Here is a 22,282-nt window from a genome sequence, read left to right on the forward strand (position 1 = left end):
ACAATTCGCCTCTCTCCACTCTCTGCCCTGTCTCCTCCTCCTTCCAATCTCGCTTGCCTCTCTCATCCCTCTAACATGTAGCTACAAATCGTAACTAACAAACTATAACTATGAACCCTAATTAAATTATTTTTAGTGGCTATTTGCAAAACTTTTCCCCATACCGTATCGGTACCCACATTGGACTTGGACTAAATCTGGATTCGAGTCGAGGCTCCGAAAAGTCTCACATTAGAGGTAAAACGCTCCATAACAAAGATGACTCCGTATCCAAAAAGACTCAAACTAAAAACCTCACTAAATCGGGGGGATTCGAGAAATCTCACATTGGAGATAAAGTGCACCGTAACAAAGCTTATTTCATATCCAAGAAAAATCGAACCCAAAACACAAAAACGAAAGATTACTTACCAGTCGAGTACAAATTTGTTTCTTTGTTTTGTAGCATGTGACTATCTGTCATAGACCGAAATATAGAAAAAGATGAGCACCGATCCAAATATTACTACTCCACTAGCAGCACGATTTCTACTTAATCCAATAATTCATTACTTATTTAATCAATCAAATTAATAATACTAATCTCTATTCACACAGATTCCGATTTCAGACAGCTTTGATGGCGGTTGACTTTTCGCCACCTTTGATGGCTGCTATACTACTAAATCACTAGTTCAAAACTCCCACAAAATCCTCAAAAATATAGTTAATTCCTCTGTTTTCTCATCTGGGTTTTCAAGAATGGAATAGATTAGGAGGATTTAAGAGTGAAAAAAGATGGCTTGGGAGAACCCATTTAAGGAAATGGCGAATTCCAAGCCATTGTTCTTGACGATCTATGCTACTGTCTTGATCGGAATTGTTTTCTCTTCGGTTTATGTATTTTCAGCTATTTACTCTTCTCCTAATTCCACCTTTTCCCTTTCCATGGCTCCTTCCACTTCTTCAGGTACCCATTTCTTATTTCGCTTTATGCTTTTTCTAAAAAGTTTTGATTTTTTCATATCCCAGTAGTGGTTCATTGACCATCAAGGGGAGCATGGGTCACGGGTAGAATCTTGTGTGTCTGGCCCTTCCTCGGATTCTGTGTATAGCGGGAGGTTAATGCACCGGGCTGGCCCCTGTTTTTTTTTCAGTAGTGGTTCATTGACTTTGTTAATTAACTGTTTTTTTCTCTTGAGAATGATTATTACAGTCTATTTTATAAGATTCTGAGGTTTTTGGATATCTGCATTTGGGGTTTTCTACAATACTTGTATGTTTATAGGGGTGTACTGGAGTGTACAACAACATACCCAGTATAATCCCGGCTCTGGCAGTATAGGATGTACGTAGACCTTACCTCTACCTTTGTTGGGTAGAGAAGCTGTTTCTGATAGACTCTCGGTTCAAAAGAAAGAAATGTACTGGAGTGTCTGAGAGAGAAAGAAGTTCGCATTTTTCCACTGACTTTTCAATCTAACAATGGGATTTAAGTAATTTGTTTATATACCTGTTATGTCTTGGAAAAAAGAGTTTTCTTTTGTAGTTTCTCCTCAATTGTTCATCATTGATTGTTCAGAAACTTAGTTAACATTCAACGGGTTTAAATCTTATGAAATCACAAGATTAATTTTAAGGTCTGAAATCTAGTTTGACTGGGTCGAATACAGTAAGAACCTGTTTAGGAGAGTTAGTTTGAGTCTTAAAGCCGTGAAATGGATAGTTCATGTTGTTAAGCAACCTCAAAAGTTCAGAGAATGCCAGTTAAAGGATGGAAAATCAAAGATTTCTTTGCAGAGTTTTATGGCACACTGGAGTACATTCTCCTTCCCTGGTTTGTCTTTTTTGTATGAAGATAGTTAGAGAAGGTAGAATGTTGAAGAGAACTAGTCCTTTGAGGATTCCAATATCTTGAAGTGTGATAGCAAATTATTTGCATTTGTGGAGCGGAATATGAAGAAATAAAAAGGAACAACTGGATGCAATGTTGGATCGACAAATGGAATATCGTGACAATGTTTGTATTGGAAGGAGAACATGTTGTCTTGGATAGACTTTTGAATCCAAGCAGCATTTGGTGCTTAAATTTTAGTTTTGAGGAGACTGATTTATGTCAATGTTTCACAAAGAGTATGGTGGGTTGGTTCATTTTTTTCACCTATCTTAATTTGGATTTGGCTTTTTTGTCATACTAGTTGGACTTGGGCGTGAGCTGAGGTCGCATTCTGACTTATCAATTTGACTTTCAACACTTTTTGGTTCTTATAATGGGAAGGGGAGTGCAAGGAGAGAGAAAGTAACTGATTTATTTCCCCTAGGTGAAGTATTGATGATTACTTGTGGTTTTTGGTATGTCCGGAAGGGAAGATGAGTAATATACATCCTCCTTTCTTTTAGCTCTGGACAGATTGTAGAAGCTGAGGTGGAAGGGTACTCAACCTTCTTACTTTTACTTCCTTAGAATAGGAGGAAGTGACCTGCCCTGCTACTTTTACTTCCATTCCCCAGCTCTTTTACTTTCTTAGCTATGGAGGAAGCGACCTGCACCTGCTACTTCTACTTCCATTCCCCAACTCTTCCTCCTTTTCACCCTAACCAAATATGTCTTTGCCGATGGTTTTTATTAGTTTCCAAGTACTAAATTTTTATTGTATAAATGATACATGAGCTCTTGGATACAGACTTACGAAATCATTCATTTGGAACTCTTATGAGATGCATGCACGGAGAGAGTTACCAACAATGGATTTCAAATTTTGTATATACATTTGGAGCCTATTGGTTTGAGTAATATTTTTGTTTACCCCTCCCAGGAGCTCCCACCCCTTTTTTCTCCCTTGGTGACTCGAACCCACAACCTAAGGGTTGGAGGTGAGGGGTGCTTACCATCCGAGCAACTCCCTCTTGTACTTTATAGTAGTTTGGCTTGCTTTGAATTGCGGTTCTCTAGCGCTGATTGTTGTCCAGCTATCATCCGCATCTTTACAAAGGTGCTAGAATGCTTGCTTATTTGATTAATTTTGAAGTATATTCTTAGAGTTTATAGGACCGGTTACCTCCAGTCATGACTGAGGTTTCTGGAGAATCATTCTCTCCAGAAGCCAACAAGAGATAAAGAGCACCTCAAATGCCTAAATTCTGCTGTTGTCTTCAATTTACCTTCTGTCAACATTTGTGTATTCCGTCTGTGTAGATATGTTTAAAACGATTTTAATCTATATTTCCTTCTTCTTCCTTTCCTTTGCCTATTTTTAGTTCTTTATACTGTACACAAGAAAATCAAAGCAATGCATTTCTGTTGCAGATGAAAAAGCAGAACCTTCAGTTCAAGCATCAAACTTTTCTCATCGACAAGTAGAGGATGCTTCAATACCAGTGAAACCCCAGCATCAAAGCAAATTATTGAAGCCGATTTGGAAAGTTCCCCCTGCGGGTTCAAAGATGCCAGATTTAGAAACTTTTAAATTATCAAAAGAACTGGTGCAGGAAAGAGTTACAGACAATATTGTAGTTGTGACCTTTGGTAACTATGCTTTCATGGATTTTATCTTGACGTGGGTTAAACATTTGACAGATATGGGTGTTGAGAACCTTCTAGTCGGTAAGTGATACATATATTTTTCTTTTACTAAGTTTTGTTTTGTTGGCATAGAGGGTAATATTTGTTTATTTGAATACTGAAAAGACCACGAAGTTTGAAATTGTCAGGTGCAATGGACACAAAGCTATTAGAGGCGCTTTATTGGAAAGGAGTGCCAGCTTTTGATATGGGTAGCCATATGAGCACTGTAGATGTTGGATGGGGCTCACCAACATTTCACAAAATGGGGAGAGAGAAAGTTGTACTCATAGATTCTATCTTACCTTATGGCTTTGAACTCCTAATGTGTGATACCGATATGGTGTGGTTAAAGGTATGATTTGTCTATCTACTCCTCGTCTTTTGAACCAGCTGATCTTTTAGAATTTCTGGTGATTGATAACAAATTTAAGATTCTTTATGACTGGGACATTGGTGTGGTTAAGGGTAATGCTTTTCTTATCTACTAACCCGTCTTTCGGAAACTAGCTGATATTTCTGGATTATTGAAACTGTGGGTCTTATTATGAGTTGTTAATTGGTTAAGTTGATGGTGTTAGTACTTCAGTTTGAAGATTTCAAGGTAGGTGAATGAAAGAGAGAATATTTTTGGGTTCAAAATGACAGGATTTCATTCTTTGACTTGTCTTGCAAAGACCATGAGTGGGACAAGATGCAAAAAAAGAAGTAAAAGAATTGATCTGAATGTCATTAGGTGAAACATGAACATCACATTGCCTCAGGCACTGTATGAAATCAAGATGAAGACCTAATATTCATGAAGATCAACTGATAATACTGTACCATAATATATCAATGAAAGAAATAAAATCTCCACCATTTAATTGGATCAGAACACGGATACTTTTGAATGTACCACCTTTTCATTATTGTATGAAGATTGGAGCAGACCAGTTCGAAAGAACTCATCCGTATTTTAGTTGTAAGTATATTAACCCTCCAGATGAAGTCGGACTAAATAAAACATTGAACACTGCAAAGCTTTGTAAATGTGAACAAATTATCTCTATCATCTAGTGGATTCATAACTTGGTAAAGTTAGGCTAGATCAGACTAGCTGCAATAGGAACAGCTGCTGATGCAGGAGGCATGCACAAGAAAAAGCGAATATCTTGTCTTGGCTGTTTCTATATGAATATAGAATTGTATGCAAATATATTGATTCTTTGCTTGTTAGTGCTTTATTGGTGGCATGTCTAGCACTTCTCCAGTTAACATGTGTGAGAAATATAGGAAAAGAATATTATTGAATTGTTGTTGTTTACATTATTACATTGAGACCCTATTTATAGACCCTAGAATACAATCCTTTACCAAGTAGGATACTATTTAGTATTCCTATTTCTATTTCTATTTCTATTACTATTCCTTTTCCTTTTCTAATAGAATTGTATATACCTATTTCTATTCTAAGAGGATTGTATAAACCTATTCCTATTCTAATGGGATTATATAAACCTATTCCTATTCTAACACTCTCCCTCAAGCTAGTGCATACAATTCATGTACCTAGCTTGTTACAAATGTAATTAACACGAGGACCGATGAGGGGCTTGGTGAGATATCTGCAAGTTGATCACTCGACTTCACAAAATTGACAATCAATCTCAATGTGCTTGGTCTTCTCATGAAATACTGAATTTGATGCATAATGCTGATAAAATACAGAGTGATAAAATTACAGTGTTGGAACTTTCCAAACCAAGCTTGCAAAGACTGTTTCAGACCATAGAGTTACTTACGTAATCAACATACAAGGCTACTAAACACCCCCTGAGCAACAAAATTAGGTGGTTGCTCCATATATACTTCTTCACAATGCAACGGTTGTTGCAAGTGCTCAAAATCTAGTATAAAGTATATGGATCATGTTGGAATCAATAGACGAGTTGATATTAAACAAGTCATCGAAAAACTAGCCGAAACATGCTCAGATGTCGGAGTATTAGATTTGATGGCTAAAAGTGGTCACAATCTAAGAAATAAAATTATATGGGTAGGGTCGGAATGATGTCATGACCCAACTAGAAAATGGAAATTATATAGGATAGTTCGAATTGATGGAACGACCCCATTGAAAAAGAGAAATAATATGGGTAGGGTCGGAATAATGGCACGACCCAGCTGAAAAAGTAAAATTTATACGGGTAGGGTTGGAATAATGGCACAACCCTACGCAAATCAGATTTGAGGAGTCACCGAAAAGACGAATGAAACTATGCAAATCAAATTTGAGGAGTCACTGAAAAGACACATGATGCTATGCAACTCAGATATGAGAAAATAGTTCGAAAAAATCCACGGTACTACACAAATTAAATATGAAAAGTAGTCCTAAAAGATGCACGGTGCTACACAAATAAGATATGCAAAAAAAGGTAGTCACCAGAAGGATGGCATGGTGCTACACAAATTAAATATGAAAAAGTAGTCACTGGCACGGTGCTACACAAATTAAATATGAAAAAGTAGTCACCGGAATGATGACACGGTGCTACACAAATTAGATATAAGAAAGTAGTCACCGGAATGATGGCACGGTGCTACACAAATTAGATATGAGAAAATAGTCATCGGAAAGATACACGGTGACTGCTAACATAATCGTTGGCTAGACGGGCAACATATATGGGTGCCACCCGTCGGCAGCGGAAGCTCTTTGATTTTCTATCAAGATCGCAGAGGCTCTGATACCATGTGAGAAATATAGGAAAAGAATATTATTGAATTGTTGTTGTTTACATTATTACATTGAGACCCTATTTATAGACCCTAGAATACAATCCTTTACCAAGTAGGATACTATTTAGTATTCCTATTTCTATTTCTATTACTATTCCTATTCTAATAGAATTGTATAGAATTGTATGTACCTATTTCTATTCTAATAGGATTGTATAAACCTATTCCTATTCTAATGGGATTGTATAAATCTATTACTATTCTAACATGGATGCTGGTGTAATGTGGTGTCAGGGGATAGTTTGGAGTTTCTGGGTCCATGTACCAGAACCTTTATTAACTGTGGAATTTAACTTTGTCTACTACTTATCCTTAAAGATGTTAATGTCTTCTTTATTTTTTTCGTTCACTAATTTCTGAAGTGTTCTCCTATTGCTGCATCCTTTCATATTTTCTTGCTGTTAAGTTGTTGACTGCATAGTCACTATCTATCTCTAGGTGCTTTAGGGAATTCTTGTTTCACATTCTTTTTCTTTTTATTTTTTGTGTTCTTTTGGTAAGTGTAATTCTTGTGTTGCTTTATCTTCATCTTGCTAATTCTAATGCCAAATTCTGCATGCTATGTTCAACGAACAGAACCCTCTTCCTTATATAGCACGTTTCCCTGAAGCAGATGTATTGACCTCTACCGATCAAGTTGTACCAACAGTTACCGATGACAGATTGGACCTGTGGCAACAAGGTAATACTTTTATGGAAACAAAGCTTTTCACAGTTTGAATCACCATCTAATTTCAGATTATTCTTTTGTCATCCTTTAATATCAGTAGCTTCTATATTTGTTATATAGGAGGTAAGGTTTGTACCAAGAAGTCGCTCTTGGCTTAGTTAGATTTTAGGTTTAATGGAACTCGCTTATCACGTGGGTTTTACTTGTGGTGGAGAACTGCTGTGTTCTATTCTTGTCTTAGATGTGATCTTACTTAATGTCCAGACCTTCTTCTCTTCACTGCTATTACATTTGAATGAAATCTGGAGCACGTTAAAACAGATTATTAGTATTTGATTCATATCTTATTAGTTGTGAAAGATAAGTGTTTAAGTGCGAGTGACATTGCATTCAATACTGTTCGCTGGCTAAATGAGCAGCAGCATGCTTCCTTTTTAATAATTTTTGTGGAAGATGTTGCTTTTACTTTTGATATCCAGTGAAATTCATTGTCCTATTCATTAAGTGATAGGGTGTTTACAGGTACTTGGTCTTGCTGAGTGCAAATAGTCACTTTAAATCTTAAAGGGTTCTGACTTCTGTTGATCTCTGGATCTTCTAAGGCTCCACTGTGAAACTTTGACATGTCTTATGCTCCACTTTATTCATCACATCTTATAAGGCTCCACTGTGAATCTATGACATGTCTTATGCTCCACTTTATCCATCACAACAGACTCATAATGATCAAAATGCACAAGAAATTATAGTTGCCTGAGATGCTTAGATTAATTTGTTTGTTTTCAAGTTGTGGCTTTGAGATTCTAGAAAAGTACTATCATGTGTATTTGGATGGGATTATGTGCAGCCATCTTTAAATTCAACGACATACCAAGATTATAGTTCTAAGATGGTTCCCTAAATCTTGAAGGTGAAGGCTATAAGCTTTAATGGGCTTAGAGAAATTTGTTAAGGACATGGAGAGATGCATACCCTTAGTGTCAATCTTGATTTTTGTCTACACATTTAAGGAAGGACTACATTTTCTTTTTAAGCATTTTTTGGGAGGTCTTGTCGTCCTCCTACTTTATGCTCTCTCTTTGTCTTTCTTCTATCCTGTGAATTTATTTATTTGTCTGTGGGGAAGTCTACTGATGGGCTGAGCCATATGCATGGAAGTTAGAGAATTGTACTCCTTTCTAATAAATATTAGAGAATCAAACTCCTATGTGAAAAATCTTAGTATGATTAAGATCAGGTGTTAACTGATCTCTGCAGTTTGCAGATCCGTCACTTCTCCTGAGCACATCATAGTTACTGTTATAGTTGATGGGTCATTAAATTGTCATTAGTTGTTTATATATCTGTAGTTTGTGGACTTATTAGTTTTCCCTTATTCGTTGAGCATTAGGACATCTTCATCAGTCATTTTGTTAAATAAGAACTTTATCTCTTCCTTGCATAGTTGGCGCTGCTTATAATATTGGAATCTTCCATTGGCGGGCTACTGAGTCCGCAAAGAAACTGGCCAGAGAATGGAAAGAAATGCTTTTAGCTGACGACAAGATATGGGATCAGAATGGTTTCAATGAACTTGTGCACAGACAGTTGGGACCTTCTGTTGATGATGACAGTGGGCTCGTCTATGCTTATGATGGAAATCTCAAACTTGGTCTTCTCCCGGCAAGTATTTTTTGCAGTGGGCATACCTATTTCGTCCAGGTAATTCCTCATTTTGGAGGTTTTGTTTCTTTTCTCAACTTTTACCATCCTGATATCAAATTCCTGTTACTTGCTTGGTGAAAATGTTAATCTTCCTTAATTAATTTCTGAACTAGCTAGATTACTCCTAAGCTTGCACTGTAGTCACTGCAGAATGTTTTCTTATGCCCCTTTTGCTGTTGCAGTCTATGTTTCAACATCTAAGACTGGAGGCTTATGCTGTACATACAACATTCCAATATGCTGGAACGGAAGGAAAGCGTCACCGATTACGTGAAGGCAAGGTGTTCTATGATCCACCTGAATACTATAATCCACCAGGTTTCTCCTGCTTTACCCGTATTAGCATTTTATTCTCCTTGTATTATATATAAAATAATATGTTTTCACTACTGGGTCAGCATTCACAATTTTCTTCCTTTCTAGCTTGCAAGTTGCAAGTCTCCCTCGGATATCTTTGTTTTGCTTTTGCATCTTCTATGCCTGCTCATTGGACCTTCTAACTATTGTAACTTGAAGAAAAAGTGAAGTGGTCTTTTTCCCACCTGGCCTCCATAAATCCTGTACGGATCCAACAACCACTTCAAGATGATGGAAGTTGTCAAAAATCATGAACCAACATAACTTTTTAGATTTTATCTGTCAGGACAGCTGCAGTCATATCTCTTATACAACTATACCTCAATCCCAAGCAAGTTGTGGTCGGCTATGAATCCTCAGTTACCATGCTGCGCAATTAAGTTTATCTTAGACCCATATTATACTTTTTCAACTTTAGTAAAATACAACATATTTTGATCGACATAAGCATTACTTCTTTTTATTTGTATGCAATATATGATCAAGAATCAGGATTTTATTGCCTTAGAAGGTCATACACTTTTCAATCTCAAAAATAAAGCTTGGACAAGTGAATTTCCATACAAATGTTACCCCTTAATGTTGAAAGGAATAATTGTGTCTTAAATCGTATTTAAATAGATGTCTAGATCAAGATCAGACTTTATCGGAAATATATCCTGCTTTGTAATAAATTTTACTAACAACAAATTTGGTGTAATTATTCCTTTTTTTTTTGTGGAAATAAACAAGTATAGTTTGGTGTGTGTTAATTAATCCTTCGTGCAGGAGGGCTTTTGACTTTTAAGCCGTCAATCCCCAAGAACTTGTTACTGGATGGAGAGCATACCATAGATACACACTTCACTCTTGTTAATTATCAGGTAAGCAACAACCAACACTGTTGTACTGTTTTATTTATTATTTTACGGACTTGCTTGCATTTCTTAAGTATACTTATTGGATTATTATTCCTTAGATGAAACAAATAAGGACTGCGCTTGCTGTTGCTTCAGTGCTGAATCGTACCTTGGTGAGATACTACCCTGATCATTTACTTTTATCTTACATGCTTCATATATTTTGTGAACTCTGCATCTCCACCATGTATAGTAGTGAGCTATAATATGAGAAGATAAAAGATTGTCTTTTATATGGATACTTCACACTATAAATTACAATATGTTAGCAACACTTCCTGCTCTTATGTGTAATAAGCATGGCAGAATCATATTTGAATTTTTAGATTCATTTTGATAAGATCTGGAGTCCTTGTTCCTTTAACCATGCAAGCTGGTGAATTACCTTATCTTTCATTGTTACCCCAAAAAAGTACACTGTGATTTATGTTGTTCTTGGTGATTTTAGGTAATGCCGCCACTATGGTGCAGGTTGGATAGGTTGTGGTTTGGACATCCTGGTATTCTGCCAGGTTCTTTGACAAGACAACCTTTTGTTTGTCCTCTAGATCATGTTTTTGAGGTACGTATTTCGTTTTTTAAGCTTTAATATTTGGATGTACTCACCCCATGAAACGAAATAACTGACACGAGAAACTGTTCTATACGATTGTCAATGAATTACTTTTGCATTCTTTTTTATGTATGGGATCACTCTGAGATGTGAATGTGGAGTTTCTGGAATTTTAATACCCGTGTCTTGATAATGTAGTCAGTTTCTCTCTAGGACTATTTAAGTTTCTATTGGTTCAATTTCATGGATACTGTAAAATAGTTTTGTCAGAGATTAGCAAATTATATCTTCTTTGACCAATATTTAGAATCTGCCAAATTACTAAGGGGTCGTTTGGTAGAGTATTAGCAAAAATAGTGCATGTATTAACTCTGTGTATTAGTAATACCTTGTTTGGTACTCTTTTTCATGCTATGTATAACTAATACTTGCATTAGTTATACACTCTATTGTGTGTTAAAATATGTATTACTAATACCATAGATTTCTAGGTATTAGTAATGCAAGGGGTTTTAATGCATGCATTAACATGGTTAAAGACTCAATTACCCCTCAAAATCTTTTTTACATCTTTTCCACCATAATTGTGAAGGGTATCTTTGTAAATAAATATTTTTATGCAATGCATACTATTTTTATACACCAAACCAACAATGCATAAGAAATAATCTATGTATTATTATTTATTAATGAAAGCATTACTAATACACTTTACTTAACATTATTCTTACACACTTTACCAAACGACTCCTTAAGGTTAATGAAGGTTCATTGTGTTCTTATAACTCAATTGCTCTTTGGAGTGCACTTATTTACATTCTAGTTCACTGTTCAGAAGTTATCAGATGGTCAATGATGAGACTGATGAAATCTCGCTGCTGGGTCAGTCTTGTCGTAGGTTCATTTAAGGAATGCCTAAGCCTTGAAGCTCTGAAAATCTCAGGGGAGGTGCTTCGCCTCGCTTAAGCTGCACGTTAGTGTAGGCAAGGCACTAACATGTGCCTCAGTGCACTTGAGTAATATCTTGAATCGAGCACTACTAAACATTGTTAAGGAAAACATTATGAACGAATCTGTTACTTCTTTTCTTGCTTCATATACATTTTCTTCATTGTGTCTCTTTTTTCTAAAGCCCATACTTTCAACTGCGCTTTGTGCTTGAAGTCCTAATGGATTTGGAGTGCTTTTTATAGTGTTTCGCCTTTGACAACACTGCTGCTGCTTGGAGTTTCTCACCCTGATTTTCTATTTGTACAGATTAATGTGATGTTGAAGGAAATGGCAAATGAGGAATTTGGACCTGGGATCAATATTAGGGAGTACTCACTATTTGAAAATCCATCAATGCCGCAAGAGGTGTTCCATTAGTTTCATACCTACTTTACATAAAAGCGTGCATCATACAATTCACAGATTAATACTCTCTTATTATTCTTTCAGGTTAAAAAGTCATGGCTTGATGTACATCTCTGCCAAGAAGGGTCACCGGGCTGTCAGGTTAATAGTACAAGTCAAAGCGGGGTTCTCAAACTTCCCAAACATAGTACAGAAGAAACGGTAATTCTGATTTTTCTCTTCCCCTTTAATCTTTGACCGGACAAGCTCCATGGCTGCAAAATCAAGTACTATATAAATGAAACATGCTTACTGGAGTATAACAAAAGTCAAAGCTGAAGTTTGGAGAGCGAGAATAGTAACAGCCATGAATTCATCTGGTTCAGTGATTGCCAGCTTAGCCCGCCTGAGCGAATGATTCAATTCTCACCTAGAATTTCTATCTCATTTTTTTTTACTTTCATTCCCCTCTAGACCCACATTCATTTTTACCCAGGAAATAAAATTTGGAGGGGTGAGAGCAGTGTAAGACATAAAGGGTAGAAACAGCAACACAATGCTATCGTCTTCTAAAACTTTGAGCTTTAATGAACTCATTGTCATCAAATAAAAAGACAGTTCACTTACTTGGTTTATTTATAAACAGTTGAAGACGGCATTCTCCAAGTTTAAGGATGTGAAAGTAATCCAGTTCTCATCAATGCAAGATGCCTTTGATCGTTTTACGGACAAGGTAATATCCCCTCAGTCTACTCCCCCTTCCAGCAATTCTCTCCCTCTCATTCGTTCTCTATGTATAGTTTTCCATGAACTAAAATGGAGAATAACATGTACTCAATTTGTATCAGACAAGGGAAGAACAATTCAGGAATCGTGTCAAGAGGTATGTAGGCATTTGGTGTTGCGTGGAGACTCACACACCAGGTCACATATACTATGATATGTATTGGGATGAGAAACCTGGCTGGAAAGCAGCTCCTCCCAACTCTACAAAAGACGATCATCCGCCTTGGTGAGTCCTTGGACTCCATTACCCTCAGAGAAGTGTGAAAAGAAATGCTCTATAACACCTTGCAATTCAAGAGGGATGTACCATTGTTTCATAGTGAAATGTACTTTTGAAATCTATAGAGTTGGTATGAAGGATTAGTCCTTCATTAGGATAGAACATATGTGCTTTCTTTATGTACAAGCAAAAAATTTTGATTGTTCCAACATTAGAAAAGTACAAAATAATGAAGTGTATAATTTTGATTTGAGTAAAGATGGCAGATAACCAAATGGTTATCATTAGTGCAGTATGCAGAGGGGTTGAAAGTTGAAACTAATCAACTGTTCAAAACCTTCATTTTCTACTTTTCCTGAAGAACAATTTTAGCATATTTCTATAAAAGAATTATATTCATAAATGATTAAAATGGAAAAGGGTCACTCATTTATAGAAAGTCACTTAATAAAATCTGTTTTTTATACCTCTCCTTAGAAGCTCCCACACTTTATTTTCTCCCTTGGTGACTCGAACCCACAACTTAAGGGTTAGAGGTGAGGGGTGCTTACCTCCGAGCAACTCCCTCTTGTACTCTATTGTAGTTTGGCTTGCGATTCTCTAGTGCTGATTGTTGTCCAGTAATCATCCACATTTTTACAACATGCTAGAATGCTTTACCTTTGTTAGCGTTCTATTTTTTCCTTATTTTAAAAATAAATTATATTTTCACTATGAGTCAGCATTCTTACGATTCAGAAATCATGTCAAGAGTTATGCAGGCATGTGGTGTTGCTTGGACCATTAGGTACTATGATATGTATTGGGATGAGAAACCTGGCTGGAAAGCAGCACCTCCCAACTCTACAGAAGACTATCATATGCTCTGAGACAAGTGTTAAAAGAAAGGCTGAATCTATCGGTAGCCCCTTAAAGTTAACATCAACTTTCACTTAGACATCTGAGTGTTAAAAGAAATGCTACTTTAGTATCTCTATAACACCTTACAATTCAAGAGGGATGTACCATTTTGTTTCATAGAGAAATGTACTTGACTTACTTTCTCACCCACAAAATATCAAAATCATAGTACAAAGATCTCTCATATCTTATTCTTTATAGTTTTCATATGTAATTATAAATTATCTTTAAAAAGAGATGAAATAAAAATTAAAATTATAAAATAGAAAGACGAAAATTAGTTCTACCCAAAAAATATAATCTTCAATCAAATTTTCACGTTATTGATGAAGATTCAATTCGTAAATCTCTTCCCCTTACCCCAAAATAATATTCTCCATTTTATGTTTCCGTTTCTAATTCTCAGTCACTCACATAGTACCACGATCAGAGTATCTCCACTAAAACAAGGTCACACACTTCACATAGGCATTTCCGGTTAATCTCCACCCTCCACGTAACAACTTTTCACTACGTGTCATCATCTTAACACACTCTAATTTACCACTACTCCTTAACCCCCGTCACTTTAGTGTAACAATCCCTCGGGTTGGAAGTGGAGGATGTTTACCATTCGAGCAACTCTCTCTAGTCCAATAGATATATAACATGCGTAGACTTCTAGCACTTTTGTCATTTAGTTAGTGTTTACTCCAAATCAATAAAACATGACATGTGTTTTAAAGCTATTCAAGGTGAATGCATAATCTCATATAACATTGATGTTTTCTTGGGTTGTCACTAGGCATACTAAATGAGCAAATTTCACCATTTTCACTTTCAAAAATGTGTTGAGAAACTGAAATGGGCATAACATGAAAAAGCTGTCCAAATATGGATATAAAGCTCTTTTCTTTTGCCCATCACTGTCCAACAAAATCTCTCAACACGTACCACCTTTGCACCTCTCTTCTCATACCCTTTTCCCCAAAGATAACTTCTTTATTACATATGGGAAAGCTCAAGTTTGTGCTTACACTTCCCCTGCCACCCACCAGTTGTTTGACAAAATGCCACAAAGAAGAATTCAAGATTTCAAGAATCGCAAAGGGGATGAAATATTTGAACTTGTTAACATGGTTAAAGAAAAGCCTGATATCTTAAGTGCTTCACAAGTACATGGCTTAGTGCTTAAAGTAGGCATGCTTGCTCATTTGCCCACTGTTACTACATTCCTCATTATCTACTCAAGAGCCAAGAATTTAAGCTCTTCAATGACCCTTTTTGCTGAAATTGTCAATAAAGATATAGTTACCTGGAATGCTATCATGACTGCATGTATAGAGAATAATTTTTTTGGATTTGCAGTGAATATCTTTGCTGAAATGGTGAATGAAGGAAAGCAGTTCGATTCTGCCACGCTTGTTATTGTAATTTCTGCATTATCTAACATGAGAGAGTTGAGAAAGGGATTGGTTGTTCATTGTTTAAGTATGAAAATGGGAATGCTTTTGGATTCAATTTTGGGAAATGCTCTGATTGATTTTTATGCAAAATGTAGTCATTTGAGCTCATCGGAGTGTGTATTTCTCGAAATAGAATGTAAAGATGTTGTTTCCTGGAATTCAGTTATTAGTGGTTGTCTTTATAATTGTCATCCTGAGAAGTCTTTGTTATACTTCAAGCAGATGGCTACTTTGGAAAAAGGTGCTGATAGTGTGAGTCTCTCTTGTGCTATTGCTGCTTCTGCATGTTTAGATGAGTTTGGTTGTGGTCAGGCTATTCATGGATGGGGTATAAAGCTAGGATATGAGGAGAGGCGCCACCTTTCAGTGGCAAATTCCCTCATTTCATTGTATTCCCAATCTGGGGACGCTGATGCTGCTGAATATATCTTTAATAAAATGGAATATATGGATATAATAACATGGAATTCAATGATAAATGGATTCGCTTTGAATGGAAAAATTAGTGATGCATTTGATGCTCTTCATGAAATGCAGTTCATAAGGACCACAGAACCGGATGCTGTGACATTAATTTCCATTATTCCGCTAGTTGCAGAATTCATGCTATTGAGAGACGGGAAAGCTATGCATGCCTTTACCATGCGAAGAGATATGGGAGCAGAACTCTCGATGATGAATGCTCTCATGGATATGTATTTTAACTGTGGAAGGGTCAAGGACGCTGAGCAGCTTTTCTTAAATATGCCAAAGAAAGATAAAGTTTCATGGAATACCATAATCTCTGGGTATTCCCAGAATGGCTGGTGTAGAGAAGCTCAGTCATTGCTTAAGAAGTTCCACAGTGGGAACTCAGAATGCAGCCTGTCGACTCTCTTGGGAATTCTTCCTGCTTGTGATTCCCCCAACTTGATTCAATTTGGAAAGTTGATCCATTCGTGGGAGGTGAAGTTGGGATTTGTAAATAATGTCATCTTAGTAAATTCGTTGATGTACATGTATATTTGTTGTGGAGATCTAGTAGCTTCTTTCAAATTGCTGGAGGAGATAGCTTATACTGCTGATGTGGATAGCTGGAATACTGTGATTTCGGGATGCACACAGACTGGCCACTTCTGGGAAGCTTTAAATGCTTTCAAGTTAATGAGACTCAAATCAAATATCATCCATGATACTATTACTCTAGTCAATATCATACCAGCCTTTGGAAATCTTGAATTGACATGTGAAGGAAAGTCAATTCATGCCCTAGCTTTAAAGACCTCAGCTGGTCAAGATATTCGTGTGCAGAATGCTCTCACTACTATGTATGGAAAATTGAGTGACATGGAAAGTGCAACATCAGTGTTTGAACTTTGCTTATATCATAACTTATGCTCTTGGAACTGCATGATATCTGCTTTAGCTCAGAACAAAAATTCTAAAGAAGCAATAGAATTTTTCCATTTGCTTGACTTTGAACCAGATGAGATCACCATGGCTACCATTCTTTCAGCTTGTCGGCAACTTGGAATTATTAGACATGGCAAACAGATCCATGCACACCTCATCCGATCTGGTTTTTACATAAATGCTTTTGTATCAGCTGCTCTTGTGGATATGTATAGCAGTTGTGGCAGGTTAGACATTGCTCATCAGGTATTCCAGAGTTCAGCAGAGAGATCTATTGCAGCTTGGAATTCAATGATTTCTGCATATGGTTTCCACAGCAATGGTCAGAAAGCAATTGACATCTTTCATGAGATGATTGATTCGGGACTTACTCCGTCTAAAGTCACATTTATCAACTTATTAACAGCTTGCAGCCATACAGGGCTTGTTGACCAAGGCTTCTGGTATTACAATCATATGCTTGATGAGTTTGGAGTTCAATGTTCGACAGAGCATCATGTCTGCATGGTTGATATGTTAGGCCGATCAGGGAGGCTGCACGAGGCATATAGTTTTATAAAAGAGCTTCCAAGCCCACCTGATCCAGGAATCTGGGGTGCTTTGCTCAGTGCTTGCAATTATCATGGCGATCTTCAATTAGGGAAAGAAGTAGCAAGTATACTGTTTTTGTTGGAACCTGAGAATGTCGGATATCATCTTGCATTATCCAACATATATGTTGCTACTGGAAGCTGGAAGGAAGCTGGAGAGTTGAGGGACATTGTTCACATAAAAGGGTTAAAGAAATCTGCTGCTTATAGTATTATTGATCTTGGCTCCAGCTGAAACATCATGAAGGAAGCCTCATGGTTTAATGGAGCAAAACAGCTAACAGAGCATTTTGTTGAGTGTCTAGAAGAAACTATCCAGCTTCTATTGGCCTTTGTTGCTGGTAGAACCTGAGGTTCTTTTTCTTTTTTTCACCCCTTGTAGGTGCTCCCACCTTTTTGCTCCTTTGGTTACTCGAACCCATAACCCTAAAGTCGGAGATGGAGGGTGCACCTACGAGGGGTAAAAAATTTTTTCTCTTGATCCTTAACTATGCTTAATGTTGAAATCATTAATGATTGGTAAATCAGTAGATCCATTTGCAATCCTTTGGAGTTATTATCTGAATGTTATGTATTTCAAATACTTCGCGTGATGCCTAAAGAGAATACATCTTTTGCACCCTCAACTTGATCCTTGAATCTACTTGCACTAACATAAATCTCAAGCTATATAAGAACATTGAAGAAATGCATACTAAACAATAAGATAAAATCACTTTTTCAATATTATTATTTGTATGAGGGTCACAAAAATAGTCATATATATACTACTTTTTACAACTGGGATCCTGAGGATTAACTGTGCATTTTTGGTTTACAAAAGATTGATCCTCATCATCAGAAGACAAAAAGTCTAGTGGGGGGAATAAGTTGCAACGTTGACAGAAGCAAGTGTTGTTTGCACAAATTGGAGTCTCATTGTCTCTACACTTAATATTGCAATTTACTGTTGTCTGACATGGTGTCACTGAAGGTGCATAACCTGTAAAAAATGAACAAATTTCATATTATTTTTTGGGTGAAGTCCCGAGAGGGCGACATCCTCCTATAGTAGTTAGTAGTATTGAACAAGTGAGTTAAGAAGCAAAAGATCCGCAAGTCAAGAAGAACGATAAATTGGATCATATATAGAGAACAAAAAAAATCTCCCTGGACTTTCAAAACATCACAACAATTATTAAAAAAATTATGCGAAATCAAACTCAAAGAAGGATTAAAAAAAAACAATTCAAAAGCAACCTCTAAATAGAATTTGATCTATTTGTTCTTAATAATATTTGCTTTTTCAATTGAGATGGAACAATACTTTGAATCCAAAAATAATCAACATATATTATCTTTTGCTTTGATCGATAAATTCAACCTTGTAATGTAATGAAATATTTGAACTAACCTTTGGAAAGGAGCAAGAAAGTGAACAAAAGGGTCAACTTAAATGAAAGCATATTCATGTTTTCGAGATAATACTTAGTGACAATATGAAATAATATTGGAATATCAAAACCTTTGCATTTTATGTTATATATATAGGGAGAATTGAAGTCTATAACTTATACTAGTCTCTTCAATGTCAAATAGTGCAATGATATTCCTAAATCAATCACTTAAAAAATGTCCTTATTAAGAAATGCATGTATGTATGGTCACTTAAAGTTAATTTGGTGATAATTTTAAAAAAAAAAATCCCTATTAAGATATGTGCAATTGTGCATAACCTTTAAATAAGAGGATATCTATAGAAAAAAATTTAATTATTAGTGGTAGTAAATGGATGAATTGAATCGGATTGACAGATTAAAAAATGAATTGAACTAAAATAGAATAGATTGAATTGGATTGGATTTGAACGGATAGAAAATGGATTGAGGAGCCTTAGAGCCTGTTTGACAATGCTGTTAAAAATTGCTTGAATCTAGAAACATTTTTTTAAAATAGAAAAACGCTTTTGAAAAAAAACATTTCGTATTTTACCAATCTTTTTTTAAAAGTGTTTTAAGAGTCGAATTATGAAAAAAAAAGATAAGTATCCATGTATTTTTAATATTAAGATTATTTTATATAGAGAAACTATTTTAAATATATATATTATAATTTTTTTTAATTAATTTGTTTTATTAAATTAAAATGTGCATATTCAAAATTTTAATCAATATTATACCTTTTGGGGAGGGCTGAAATCTTTAATTATTTTTTTGTTTTTTCTAATCTTGCAAAAATATTGTTGTTACCTTTTTTCTAATACTGCAAAATAATATTTAAAATGATATATATATATATGTAATGACCCGGAAGGTCATTTTTGGAAATTTTGAATATTCATTTAACTAGAGTGAACTAATTGATGGTTAATTATTAAATAACTAATTTTAGTTAATGCTTAATGGGTTAAGTTTATAATTAGTTTAATACAACTTGACCCATATAGGAAAATAATTAGTAGGGTTGACACTTTTAGATTATAATTTAAGAGGGAAAAAAAAAGGTTAGAAGAGAACGCTGAAATTTTAGTGGTGGCTTCGGCGAGGGTATTGCGTGTGTATTTCAGGTAAGTCATCAAAATTGCCAACATCTTGTTGTATTGTATATATTGATATGAACTATATTAATGTTATTATTATAGTATTGGTTATAGAAGAGAAACCAATAACATGGTAGTGTAATTGGACTCGAGGGAATAATAGTAATGGATAAAATATGTAATTTGAGCAATGATTATGTCCCATCATTGATTCATTATAATGGAAAATCATTTGAGGTTAATATACTTATAGAAGAGGTCGGTGATTATCGGTATATATGTTTGTAGTTAGGCTTAAAGATGTATACATTAGGTTTCTCAAAGTTGAGTGACTGACACGGTAGCTACTTGATACATGTTTCTATTTAATCTATTATTATTATTATTATAATAACAATATTGGCTTAGATAGAGAAACAAGAGAAATTGAATTTAATAACCTATGCTAACGTTTTCTTGGTGGAAAATTGTTAATGGCTAATGTAATCATTGGATAATGATTATGGGTAATCATTAGGTAATATTTGGATTTATATGATGGGTGGTTAATGATCACAAAACATTTTTTTCGAGTTACTTACTACATTATAAACTAAGTTATTGATATATTGAGACTTATCCTAGGCTTGAAAATTTGAGAAGTATGAAAGTTGGAATGTTAATTGGCATTAAGATTAGGAACTTGACTATATATTTGAGTGAGTTTTTGGGTTTAGACTAGACATGCAGTGATATGAGTGTTGTTAGTTTCGAAATCTTATTGTGATTATCTATTTGAGGCAAGTGGATTTCTAAACCCTTGTTAAGTGTATGGAATTCGTGTATTTCTTTGTAATATGTGTTTGGGAGTAATGAGACGTGGTGATGGGTTGACTTGTACATATTGATTATTTTCTAATGATGAAAAAGGGGTAATAAAAGGCAATGTGTTTAATTATTGATGTGTGATGTTTGAGACTGAGTTGAAAGGCTTGTTGAATCATTGTTGATGTTGTATCACAGTTTTATTGTTGTGAATTGTGTATTGTTATGAAAATGGTCATCTCTTCATTATCTGTGTGAACATGTCATTTGCATTGGTTCTGAGACATGGTTGTGATAAGAGGATGTACCATTTCGAGGGACGTATCGCGCGCCGCGATGGATACTATATTTTGAGGGACGTATCGCGCGCCGCGATGGATACTATATATCGAGGGACGTATCGCGCGCCGCGATGGATGCATGGACAGATATGTCCCCCATGGGTCCTGGACTGAGAGACAACGAGTGTGTATCACTAGGTCAGACATGCATCACTATACTTGACATTGCATTCCATTGCATTGCACATATTTATCATTAGTGAACTTGATATTGTGTTTTGCTGATCTTGTGAGTGCCTTTCTGTGGAACTTTGATTGGTGAATATTGAGCTTGTTGTTGAGGATATGTAATTGTTAAAGTGTTGCTATTGAGATAAATGCTATGTGAATTGTGAACTGTTAGGTTGGGCTAGTTTTAAGCAGGCAGTAGTCATGGAGATTGTAATTGATGAATATTGAGCTTGTTGTTGAGAATATGTGATTGTTAGAATGTTGTTGTTGAGATATGTGCTATGTGAATTGTGAACTGTTAGGTTGGGCTGATTTTATGCATGTTGTAGTTGTGGAGGTTCGATTGGGGTGTAATGAGTACCCGTATTCTATCCCCTTAGCTTGTGTTTAGAGGTTTACTTGCTGAGTACCACGTGGTTTGGTACTCACCCCTTGCTACTACATTTTTTTGTAGGTTACTAGCCCGGACGTTTGTGATATTTTCTCTTCTCCTTATCCGAGGCTTCTTGTGGTGGTTTGTGAGGTAGTTGCTTGTCATTTCAGCGGACCTTCTTTCTTCTTAATTATGATCTTGTTCTATTCTAGAAACAAGGTCATTTGAGACTTGTGTTTTCTTTTGAATCAATTGTAATACTTTAGAGGCTTGTACACGTGACAACCAGATTTTGGGGGTATTTTTTAGTTGATTATGAATTTTTCCGCATTTTATGTAATGTTTGAGTTTTAGGCTGACTGGTCTTGGTGAGATAAGACGAGTGTCATCACGTCCATTTTTGGATCGTGACAATATAAAATAATAATATATAAACGTAAATAAAATAAAAATTTAAAAATAAAATTCTTAAATGAAATCTAATCAAACTTATTATATGTGCTAACTTTGATAAGAGATATATTGGTAAATATGTATATAAAAAAGGGATATTTTAGTCTTGAAAAAAATAATTTTTTGCTTCTACTTTTTTTTAAGAAGCAGAAATTTTTAGTTTCTTCCCAAAAGCAGGAAAATTATTTTTGCTTCAATTTAAAAGCATTTTTACTGATTTGCCAAACACTTAATTTTTTAAAAAAAAATATTTTTTCCTCAAAATAAGTGTTTTTGACCTCCCAACAGCAATGTCAAATAGGCTCTTGGAATAGGATACAAGATAATCTTCATAACAATAATTAATGATTGTATGTATCATTGTCCGCAACAAATTTTAATAATTTTATTAATAAAATAATGTGGGTACAAATTTATGTGTTCCCTCATTCTTCTCTCTGAATTTT

General features: G+C 35.4%; 2 protein-coding genes across 2 annotated transcripts; both read left to right on the forward strand.

Moving 5' to 3' along the window:
- The first annotated feature begins 437 nt into the window (after positions 1-437).
- On the forward strand, positions 438-13,148 carry LOC125826825 (arabinosyltransferase XEG113). Its single transcript, XM_049506167.1, has 13 exons — positions 438-949; positions 3,287-3,583; positions 3,691-3,896; positions 6,902-7,007; positions 8,440-8,696; positions 8,882-9,017; positions 9,825-9,919; positions 10,015-10,068; positions 10,404-10,517; positions 11,766-11,864; positions 11,949-12,065; positions 12,490-12,576; positions 12,692-13,148. Exons 1-13 carry the CDS (start codon positions 778-780, stop codon positions 12,857-12,859), a joined length of 1,908 nt encoding a protein of 635 aa, XP_049362124.1. The 5' UTR covers positions 438-777; the 3' UTR covers positions 12,860-13,148.
- Positions 13,149-14,603: 1,455 nt separating this feature from the next.
- On the forward strand, positions 14,604-17,411 carry LOC125826345 (pentatricopeptide repeat-containing protein At4g19220, mitochondrial). The gene has a single exon (XM_049505652.1). The coding sequence runs from the start codon at positions 14,604-14,606 to the stop codon at positions 17,409-17,411; it is 2,808 nt and encodes a 935-aa protein (XP_049361609.1).
- The last annotated feature ends 4,871 nt before the right edge of the window (positions 17,412-22,282 follow it).

Source organism: Solanum verrucosum, unplaced genomic scaffold, assembly GCF_900185275.1.
Source record: "Solanum verrucosum unplaced genomic scaffold, falcon-dt-bn FXZP01000060.1, whole genome shotgun sequence".
Taxonomy (NCBI): domain Eukaryota; kingdom Viridiplantae; phylum Streptophyta; class Magnoliopsida; order Solanales; family Solanaceae; genus Solanum; species Solanum verrucosum.